The sequence below is a fragment of the Chiloscyllium plagiosum genome, unplaced genomic scaffold (assembly GCF_037043375.1).
Source record: "Chiloscyllium plagiosum isolate Xiang-an unplaced genomic scaffold, Cpla_swu_hap1 HiC_scaffold_4, whole genome shotgun sequence".
In the NCBI taxonomy this organism is placed as follows: Eukaryota; Metazoa; Chordata; class Chondrichthyes; order Orectolobiformes; family Hemiscylliidae; genus Chiloscyllium; species Chiloscyllium plagiosum.
The window spans coordinates 4,750,486-4,761,139 of NW_028270142.1; the positions used below are offsets into that span (position 1 = coordinate 4,750,486).

Sequence of the window (10,654 nt, forward strand, 5' to 3'; positions counted from 1 at the left end):
CTCACTGAGCTGGAAGGTTAGTTTTTGGACATTTCGTCACTATATTAGCTAACACCAACAGCGAGCCTCCAGATGAAGCACTGGTGGCATGGCCTGCTTTCTATTTGTGTATTTAGTTTCCTTCGGTTGGTGATGTCAATTCCTGTGGTGACATAATCTCCTGTTCTTTGTCTCAGGGGTTGGTAAATGAGATCCAAGTCAATGTGTTTGTTGATAGAGTTCCGGTTGGAATGCCATGCTTCTAGGAATTCTCGTACATGTCTTTGTTTGGCTTGTCCTAGGATGGATGTGTTGTCCCAGTTGAAATGGTGTCCTTCCTCATCCGTATGTGAGGATACTAGTGAGAGAGGGTCATGTCTTTTTGTGGCTAGTTGATATTCATGTATCCTGGTGGCTAGTTTTCTGCCTGCTTGTCCAATATAGTGGTTGTAACAGTTCTTGCAAGATATTTTGTAAATGACATTAGTTTTGTTTATTGTCTTTATAGAGTCTTTCAATTTCATTAGTTGCTGTTTTAGTGTGTTGGTGGGTTTGTGGGCTACCATGATGCCAAGAGTCTGAGTAGTCTGGTAGTCATTTCTGAGATGTAAGGGAGAGTGGCTAGGGTTTCTGGATGTGTTTTGTCTGCTTGTTTGGGTTTGTTGCTGAGAAATTGGTGGACTGTGTTCATTGGGTACCCATTCTTTTTCAATATGCTGTATTGGTGATTTTCCTCTGCTCTGTGTAGTTCCTCTGTGCTGCAGTGTGTGGTGGCTCATTGAAATAATGTTTTAATGCAGCTTAGTTTGTGGATGTTGGGGTGATTACTTCTGTAGTTCAATATTTGGCCATTGTTTTTCTGTGGAAGCCGGTTTGAAGTTCCCCATTGGCTGTTTGCTCTACTGTGACATCTAGGAATGGACGTTTTTGTTGTTTTCCTCTTTAGTGCATTTTATGCCAGTAAGAGTATTATTGATGGTCTTGAAGGTTTCTTCTAATTTGATTCATTTAGTGATGATGAAGGTGTCATCCATGTAGCAGAGCCAAAGTTTGGGTTGGATGGTTGGCAGAGCTGTTTGTTCAAGTCTCTACATTACTGCCTCTGCTAAGAACCCTGACATTGGGGATCCCATGGGTGTTCCGTTGGTTTGTCTGTAGGTGAAGTGGGTGGTAAGGCATAGATCCATTAGCTTGATGGTGATGTTCTTGGTGATGAAGGTGGTGGTGTTTGGTGTATGTGTCTTTGGTTCTTCTAATAACATAGTCAATGTTTCCTTGACCAGGTTGATGTTGATGGATGTGATTAGGGCTGTTATGTCAAAGGAGACCTTTATTTCATCGTCTTCTACCTTGTGTCTTTGATGGTCTTGAGGAATTCTTGGGTGGAGTGGGGTGAGTCTTCTACTAAGTGTTTGGTGTAGCTCCTTTGCCGATCTGTAAGTTGGTGTTCCAGGTAGTGAGACTATGGGTCTGAGGGGGTGTTCCTGGTTTGTGAATTTTGGGTAATCCATAGAAGCGTGGTGTGTTGGATCCATCTGGTTTCATTTTTTGGAAGTCAGTCTTAATTATTTCTCCAGATTTCCGAAGTTTTTCAGTAGGCCTGTCTCCCCTACATCAAAGACATTTCGGAAATGACTGCCAGACTACTCAGACCTCTTGGCATCATGGTAGCCCACAAACCCACCAACACACTAAAACAGCAGCTAATGAACTTGAAAGACCCTATACAGATAACAAACAAAACTAATGTAATTTACAAAATACCTTGCAAGAGCTGTGAACAACAGGCAGAAAACTAGCCAGGATACATGAACACCAACTAGCCACAAAAAGACATTACCCTCTCTCACTAATATCCTCACATTCGGATGACGAAGGATACCACTTCGACTGGGACAACACATCCATCCTAGGACAAGACAAACAGAGACATGCATGAGAATTCCAAGAAGCATGGCATTCCAACCGGAACTCTATCAACAAACACATTGACTTGGATCCCATTTGCCAACCCCTGAGAAAAAGAACAGGAAATTATGTCACCACAGGAAATGACATCACCAACCCAAGGAAACCTAAATACACAAATAGAAAGCGGGCAATGCCACTAGCGCTTCATCCAGAGACTCACTGATGATGTTACCTAGTATGGTGACAAAACGTCTGAAAATGAACCTTCCAACTCAGCGAGCAAACCTACATCCAAGAGGCTATTGTTGAAAATATCAAGGTAAAAACATGACAAACTTTAACTTGACAGCAGACCTAAATACAGCAGCAAAATTGCGTAAAGATTGTTCAGAGATGCAAAAGTTCATAATTATAAAAAATACAGTCACGTCAAAGCAGAATGCCATTTTAGATTCACTTTTGTAGTCATTGAAATACATCAGATGTGTTTGTCCATGTTAACTTAACAGCAGCACAAAATATATAGGGTGGATGATGAGTCTTTGATGCTCCAAGTCCACACCACATTGAATCATATAGTTAAAGAGAATGGAATGGAGCACACTATGCCAGCACCAATCAGCTACCACCTATCGATTCTGCTCCCATTTTTCAGCACTTCGTACTCAATGGCATTTCAAGTGATCATCTAAATATTTGTTAAATGTTATGATTGTTCCCGCTTCTACCAACATTTCAGGCAGTGAGTTCCAGACACCCATCACCCTCTGGGGGAAACTAATTCTCCTTAAGTTACATCTAAACCTCCTGCTCTTTACCTTAAATCTATGGCTCTACCTGGGGGAATCCTACTTATGCCCTTCATAATTTTGTGCACCTCAATCAGGTGTCACCCTCAGCGTTCGTTGCTCGAAGGAAATCCATCTAATATATCTTCATAGCTGAATTACTTCAGTCCAGGTGACATTGTGGTGAATCTCCTCTGCATCTCTCAAGTGTCGTCACACCCTTTCTATCTGTGATGACCAGAACTGCACACAGTATTCCAGCTGTGGCCTAATAATATCTTATACTGTTTCACCAAAACCTCCCTCCTCTTGTATTCCATGTCTCAAATTCAAACGCCTTCTTAAGCAATCTATCCAGTTTTCTTGTTGCCTTATGGATCTATGGGCATGCACAGCAAGGTCCACCTTTGCTTCTTAATCTCACCATTCATTGTGTACACCTTGTTTTATTAATCCTTCCAAACTGCATTGCCTCATACTCCATATATACAAGATAGGGAAAAATCAATAATTCTTCTTTCACACTAAAAGAGATCAAAAGATAACATATACAGATGGAGTACCGCCTATAAAGCAGTTACTTTATCATCAGCAAGTTGTGTTTAAAAAGTTCCATTTCTTGTTCATTTAATCATGTTTTCTACTTTTCAAGAGCTCTATTAACATGTAAGTTCCAGACAGCTATAATATAAAAGAAGAAAACATCAGGACACCCCTGAATGCTCAGAAATCTTATTCAGCAAATAGCAGACATATGCATAGTTTAGTTCATCGTCTTTCTTCAGTTACCTGATCTCAGCCAGTAACCTGATAATAATCAGGATCCTGCCTTTCACCATCCAGTGACCACTGCTGGAAGTTTTGACTAAATATAGAAACATTGAAAGCAGGAAGAGGAGGAGATCATTCAGCCCCTTGAGCCTGCTCCACCAGTCAATATGATCATGGCTGTCCATCCAACTCCTGTTCCTGCTTTCTCCCCATACCCTTTAGCCCAAATAATATGTCTCCTTCCTGAAAACATTAAATATTTTGGCTTCAACCGCTTTCTCTGGTAGAGGAGGCTGAGGAGGGATGTGATTGAGGTGTACAAAATTGAGCAGCATGGACAGGGTGGATCATAAGAATCTTTTCCCCATGGTAGACAAACAGCACACATTTAAAGTGAGGAGCAAGTAGTTTAAAGGAGATATGCTGCCTCAGAGGGTGGTAGAGACAGATATTCTTGCAACATTTATAAATCATCTAGACGAGCACTTAAAATGCCAGGGCACCATAGTCTCCAGCCCAAGTGCAAGTAAATGGGATTAGTGTAGTTTGTTGTTGATGGTTGGTATAGACATGGTGGACTGAAGGGTCTGTTTCAATGTAGTATGATTCTATTACCACTATCTGGCTGTTCAAATGTCTCATCTCAGTCCTAAATGGCCAACCCCACATCTCTCAACTGTGACCCCCCCTGGTTCTGGACTCCCTGATCATTGGGAAAATCCTAATTTATCCTGTCTAGGCCAATTAGAATTTTATAGGTTCCAAGCCAGGCATCAGTCCGATAAACCTTTGTTACACTTCCTCCATAGCCAGAATAGAGCTGATAATGTGTTGCTGGAAACGCGCAGCAGGTCAGGCAGCATCCAAGGAGCAGGAGAATCGACGTTTCGGGCATGAGCCCTTCTTCAGGAATGAGGAGAGTGTGCCAAGCAGGCTAGATAAAAGGTAGGGAGGAGGGATTTGGGAGAGAGGCATTGGAAATACGATAGATGGAAGGAGGTTAAGGTGAGGGTGATAGGCCAGAGGGGGGGTGGGGGCGGAGAGGTCAGGAAGAAGATTTCAGGTTAGGAAGGTGGTGCTGAGTTTGAGGGTTGGTACTGAGACAAGGTGGGGGGAGGGGAAATGAGGAAACTGGAGAAATCTGAGTTCATCCCTTGTGGTTGGAGGGTTCCTAGGCGGAAGATGAGGCGCTCTTCCTCCAGCCATCGTGTTGCTATGGTCTGGCGATGGAGGAGTCCAAGGACCTGCATGGGCTTGGTGGAGTGGGAGGGGGAGTTGAAGTGTTGAGCCACGGGGTGGTTGGGTTGGTTGGTTCGGGTGTCCCAGAGGTGTTCTCTGAAACGTTCCGCAAGTAGGCGGCCTGTCTCCCCAATATAGAGGAGGCCACATTGGGTGCAGCGGATGCAGTAAATAATATATGTGGAGGTGCAGGTGAATTTGTGGCGGATATGGAAGGATCCTTTGGGGCCTTGGAGGGAAGTAAGGGGGGAGGTGTGGGCGCAAGTTTTGCATTTCTTGCGGTTGCAGGGGAAGGTGCCGGGAGTGGAGGTTGGGTTGGTGGGGGGTGTGGACCTGACAAGGGAGTCACGGAGGGAGTGGTCTTTTCGGAACGCTGATAGGGGAGGGGAGGGAAATATATCCCTGGTGGTGGGGTCTGTGTGGAGGTGGCGGAAATGACAACAAATGATATGATGTATATGGAGGATTGGTGAGGTGGTAGATCCCCACCACCAGGGATATATTTCCCTCCCCTCCCATCAGCGTTCTGAAAAGACCACTCCCCACCTTGTCTCAGTCCCAACCCTCAAACTCAGCACCACCTTCCTAACCTGCAATCTTCTTCCTGACCTCTCCGCCCCCACCCCGGCCTATCACCCTCACCTTAACCTCCTTCCACCTATCGCATTTCCAATGCCCCTCCCCCAAGTCCATCCTCCCTACCTTTTATCTTAGCCTGCTTGGCACACCCTCCTTGTTCCTGAAGAAGGGCTAATGCCCAAAACATCGATTCTCCTGCTCCTTGGATGCTGCCTGACCTGCTGCGCTTTTCCAGCAACACATTTTCAGCTCTGATCTCCAGCACCTGCAGCCCTCACTTTCTCCATAGTCAGAATATCCTTCCTCAGATAAGGAGACCAAAACGGCACACAATATTCCAAGTGTTGTCTCACCAAGGCCTTGTGCACTTGCAGCAAGACATCCCTGCTTGGATATTCAAATCTCCTTGCTAGAAAGGCAATCCTAGCCTTTGCCTTCTTCACTGCCTGCTGCAACTGAATGCTTACCTTCAATGATTGGTGTAAAAGGACACCCAGTCTCACTACACCTCCCCCTTAGCCAATCTGTCAGCATTCAGATAATATTCTGCCTTCCTGTTTTTGCTATCCTATTGGACATCATGACATTTATCTGCATTATTTTTCATCTACCATGCATTTGCCCACATACTCACCTTGTCCAAATAACACTGGAGCATCACTGCATCTTCCTCACAGCTCATCCTCCCACCTTGCAAACTTGGAGATATTACATTTAGTTCTCTCATCCAAATCATTAATAAATATTGTGACTCGTTGGAGTCCAAGCACTGATCCTTGTGGTATCCCACTTGTTCCTGTCTCTCATTTGGAAAAAAGACCCATTATTTGTACTGTTTATTCTATCTGCCAACCAATTCTCTGTCCATCTCAGTATTCTATCCCCAGTCCCGTGCAATTTAACTTTACATGCTAAAGTATTAGACAAGAAAAGAATCTGGTCTAGCTGTGATGTTCAAGTTGAATACCTTTCTGACATTCAGCATGAAGGTTTGGAAAGATTGAGCTTAAATACGTGTTGTGCTTCATTATGTCTTAATATATTGCAATAGTTTCCATATAACGAATTACCTAGATACAACATGACAATCAACTTGATCCAATTTTTATTTGAATGCAGCAGCTTTTATCATTACTGTTGTAGTTCTGGAGTACAAAATGCATATAAAAGTGTATGTTGCTGTAGAAACTTGGACTCCAAAGAAGGCTAGTTGGCTTGATGGCCACTTGTGGATCAAATTGCTGTCAAAAAACAAGGCCAGTCACCTTTCCTTGTGGACTGGATTCTGGATTGACCATTTTGCCCTACCTTCAGTAGAGGTTGTGGCACTCAGCAGAGAATCAAACAAAGAATTAAGCAGTAATATTCTGGTGATCTAATTATACCATCAGCATATTGTAGCTCTAATTAGAGAAAGCATGTGGTAGAATGTAAAGCTTTTGGAACGAAGTGTGAAGCATGATAGCTAATAGTGTCGAGCTGCAGAATAATAATCATGCTTTAACCTGCTCAGTCACTTGCCAGTGACTGCTCTGCTTCAACTGACAGCTTAGTGAATCATAAACTACATTAAAAGTGGGGTAGGAGGTTGGAATACTAAAACAAAACTGAACTAAAATAGTGCAATGATCAGTTTTCTGAATGTGTATGATTAAACAAGGGTATCTGAACATATGAAGAAACAGCAGGTTGGAAATTCACCAATTACACAGGAGGAACCTCCAACACTGAAAATCATCTTTCAGTAAAGGCCTTACAGTCCCTCAAACCTGTTCAGCCATTCAAAAAGATCATGGCTGATCTCAATGTAACCTCAACTCTTCATTCCTGCCCAATGCAGATAACTTTTCATCTTTCCTTAAATAAGACCAATATTGTTCACATGTGATTTCACTAGTACCCTGCTTAAGAATTCCCTCCCTACTTCTGTATATACAAATAAATGTTCAGGTTGAAGTGACATATGAAACATATAATCTGTATGTTTTATTCAAATGGTTTATTGATAGATATTTCAGTTCAGCAATAATTATTTTTATTTACCTTCCACAGTGGACACATATTCCACTCTTTGATTGTCCATATTTGTAGTCAAGATTCTGTAGAAGTTATTCAATTTTTTGTTGTTTGTAAAATTCTAAAGTTTATCACATAAGAAGTATAATTAGAATGATGGAAGTAAATGATGAAAACATTCCTGTAGCAGAATCAATATTGTGCAACCAAATTATAAAGTCTATTTTCATTTGAGATAATGGAAGTTGTACAATTATAAAGTACCACTGACTCTACAGTATTTGTAAAATCTAGCTGTATTTTAATTTAATGTTGGGAACCATGAAGAATCTTGGTAATTCATCACAGGTAGAGCTTTGGAACAAAAACAGTTCTGAAGAAGGGTCACTGGACTCAAAACTAACTCTGCTTCTCTCTTCATAGATGCTGTGAAACCTGCTGAGTTTCTCCCGCAATTTAAGTTTTGGATTTCCTGCATCTGCAGTTCTTCCTTTTGAATGGGTAGGATGTTGTCTACATTACGTGGATGTTGTACACGTTAATGGCTCTTAATTTCAAACAAATGAAGTGAGAAGTTATCTTCCCCATCCACAGGGTTGCAAACTTTTCAGTGCATTTTTTTTTAATGTGCTACTTGTTAGTCTGTGAAACTGGGACAAACATGATGGTTTTCTTAGATTGTTTTTTTACACAAATAGTTCGCTCCTGATTTGTTCACAGGGATTCAGGAACTCGTTCAAAAATTCCCAACAAAACACTATGCTCATGCATTGCCCAAAGCAAGGTTTATTCCCTCTTGTTGCCCCTGTGATTCTCTTCTTAAAATTACCAACAAGTTTCAGAGGGAGGTTTAAACTTGACCCAAACAAGGTCAGTTTTCCCAGTAAAGAGAACTTAAATGAGAATTGAGAGAAACCATTAAGAAGTGGTGTAACATACACAGCATTCGATTAACTGAATTTCAGATTATTCGAACAAGATCACAAGGTCCTATGCTTGGCTATGTTATCCGGCACTCGATTAACCAGACTAAATAATCCCCCCACCCCTGTCCTTTAGATAACTGAAGTTCCTCTATAAATGTAAGATAATGACTTATAATTTTGCTCAGTCATTATAAGCCAGGATCTCTTTAAAAGTGGTAGGTAGGGCTCAATTTTGGAATTTCTACTTCCATTCCCAACTAGATCACATTTCATCATTTAAACTTTGATTATTTTTTAAAATTTAATTTAAATTGAGAAAAATCATCCCAAAAGACAACAAAAAATATCTACTGACGTGTTTTACTTTTGAACTTAGAACAAGTATAGTAAAGAACCATCTACCTAAAATTTAGGGGTCATTCAAATTTACTCAAAAGCAGTTAAACTTGAAAGGGTTCAGAGAAGATTTACAAGGATGTTGCCAAGGTTGGAAGGTTTGAGCTGTATGGAGAGGCTGAATAGACTGACCTCAGAAGTTTATAAAATCATGAGGGGCATGGTTAGGGTGAATAATCAAGGTCTTTTCCCTCAGAGAGGGGAGTCCAAAAATTAGAGGGCATAGGTTTCAGGTGAGATTTAAAAGGAACCTAAAGGGCAACTTTTTCACACAGAGGGTGGTGTCCGCATGGAACGAACCAACATAGGAAATTGTGGAGGCTGGTACAATTACAACATGTAAAAGGCATCTGGATGGATATATGAATCGGAAGCAATCAGAGGGATATAGGCCAATTGCTGACAAATGGGACTACATTAATTTAGTTGGACAGAAGGGTTAATTTCAATGCTGCACATCTCTATGACTCAATATTTAATAAAAGAAAGATAGTTGAGAAAACTGCCTAAATCCTACCTTCATGGATACGCCCCAATAGTGGTAGTGTCCCGTCAGAGGTCGGATTTGTAATGCTTGTAACAGGTTTTTAGGAAAATTCTTGAACGTTCGACTATGCAGACCAGCTGAACAAAATAACAGAAACTAAAACAAACATTTACTCAACTGTTCCTTAAATAACTTAATTATTAATTCTTCCTGTTTAGAATTCTGGTCACTCATGGCCAGTGACTATAGACATTCATGTTATAATCAAATATTAAACTGTTGAAAATATCAGACCTGGTAAGGGCAACATGTTTTAATTAAATATTGATGAAATTCAAGTCATATCTATTAAGTATACAAAGATGCATCAGTTCTGTGGACATATTGCAGTAAATCAGTCTCCATGAGCAATGTGACACCTGCAATATTATTGCACGAAGTATTTCAATAATGTAGAGGGTATCTTCAGCACTGATGCTTTTATTATTCAGGAAGTCAAACAAAATGTAATTCCTGTGACAATTTTCAATTAAATAATGTTCCATACCAAAATCTGTGTGACAAGCCATCTAACTGATTTGCTGATGTGGCACAGCAGCAAATATTGCCTAAACATTGTCATGACGTTAGGCACATCTGCAGCATCGGTTATTTTGCTCCCTTTTGCTATAATTCTAAACATAACGAGCAGCAAAGCTTTACATTTAAATAAGATCAAGGGCTGTTTTATTACCTAAGTAAAGCCAAAAGATATTAAGTTAAAAACACAATGCAGTTATTTGTATCAAATTTTATCTAAGATTAAAAGTAGATTCAAATAAAAGTAACTGGAAAAACAAAGTCAGTTCAGTCCATTATCATTGCAGGCCTGGTACTTGCTTGAAGGTTTCTCTTTGAGGTACAAAAGTTGAAAACTTGAAGTCAGAATTCAGCAGAGTAATGGCTTCTCTAGCTGGAGAGTTGGTGTTTGTTTGCAAAGGGAGAGGCTTAGGAGAGAGAAAAAGAGAGGGAGGGGGAGGGAGAGAGAGAGAGGGAGGGGGAGGGAGAGAGAGGGGGAGGGAGAGAGAGAGGGGGGGAGGGAGAGAGAGAGGGGGGGAGGGAGAGAGAGAGACGGGGGGAAGGAGAGAGAGAGACGGGGGGAAGGAGAGAGGGGGGGGGGAGGGAGAGAGAGGGGGGGAGGGAGAGAGAGAGAGGGGGGGAGGGAGAGAGAGAGAGGGGGGGAGGGAGAGAGAGAGAGGGGGGGAGGGAGAGAGAGAGAGGGGGGGAGGGAGAGAGAGAGAGGGGGGGAGGGAGAGAGAGAGAGGGGGGGAGGGAGAGAGAGAGAGGGGGGGAGGGAGAGAGAGAGAGGGGGGGAGGGAGAGAGAGAGAGGGGGGGAGGGAGAGAGAGAGAGGGGGGGAGGGAGAGAGAGAGAGGGGGGGAGGGAGAGAGAGAGGGGGGGAGGGAGAGAGACAGGGGGGGGGAGGGAGAGAGACAGGGGGGGGGAGGGAGAGAGACAGGGGGGGAGGGAGAGAGACAGGGGGGGGGAGGGAGAGAGACAGGGGGGGAGGGAGAGAGACAGGGG

The 10,654-nt window shown here is 42.4% G+C and overlaps 1 protein-coding gene and 1 long non-coding RNA gene across 4 annotated transcripts in view; one reads left to right on the forward strand and one right to left on the reverse strand.

Annotated features, from left to right (window-relative positions):
• LOC148150070 (uncharacterized) overlaps positions 1-10,654 on the forward strand; it is a 33,849-nt gene that overhangs the window by 8,142 nt on the left and 15,053 nt on the right. The window contains exon 2 of the long non-coding RNA XR_015756880.1: positions 7,707-7,784. This is a non-coding gene — a long non-coding RNA (uncharacterized LOC148150070). The remainder of the gene's footprint in view (positions 1-7,706; positions 7,785-10,654) is intronic.
• Positions 1-10,654, reverse strand: part of LOC122549454 (gamma-glutamyl hydrolase-like) — a 60,272-nt gene that overhangs the window by 623 nt on the left and 48,995 nt on the right. For 2 of the 3 annotated variants that reach the window (XM_087985920.1, XM_043689298.2), the window contains exons 6-7: positions 9,123-9,229; positions 7,311-7,404 (exon numbers count right to left, since the gene is read on the reverse strand). In XM_087985920.1, coding sequence (XP_087842046.1) covers positions 7,311-7,404; positions 9,123-9,229 — 201 coding nt within the window. Of the gene's footprint in view, positions 1-7,310; positions 7,405-9,122; positions 9,249-10,654 lie in introns of all 3 variants that reach the window. The other variant, XM_087985921.1, reaches the window with a different exon arrangement.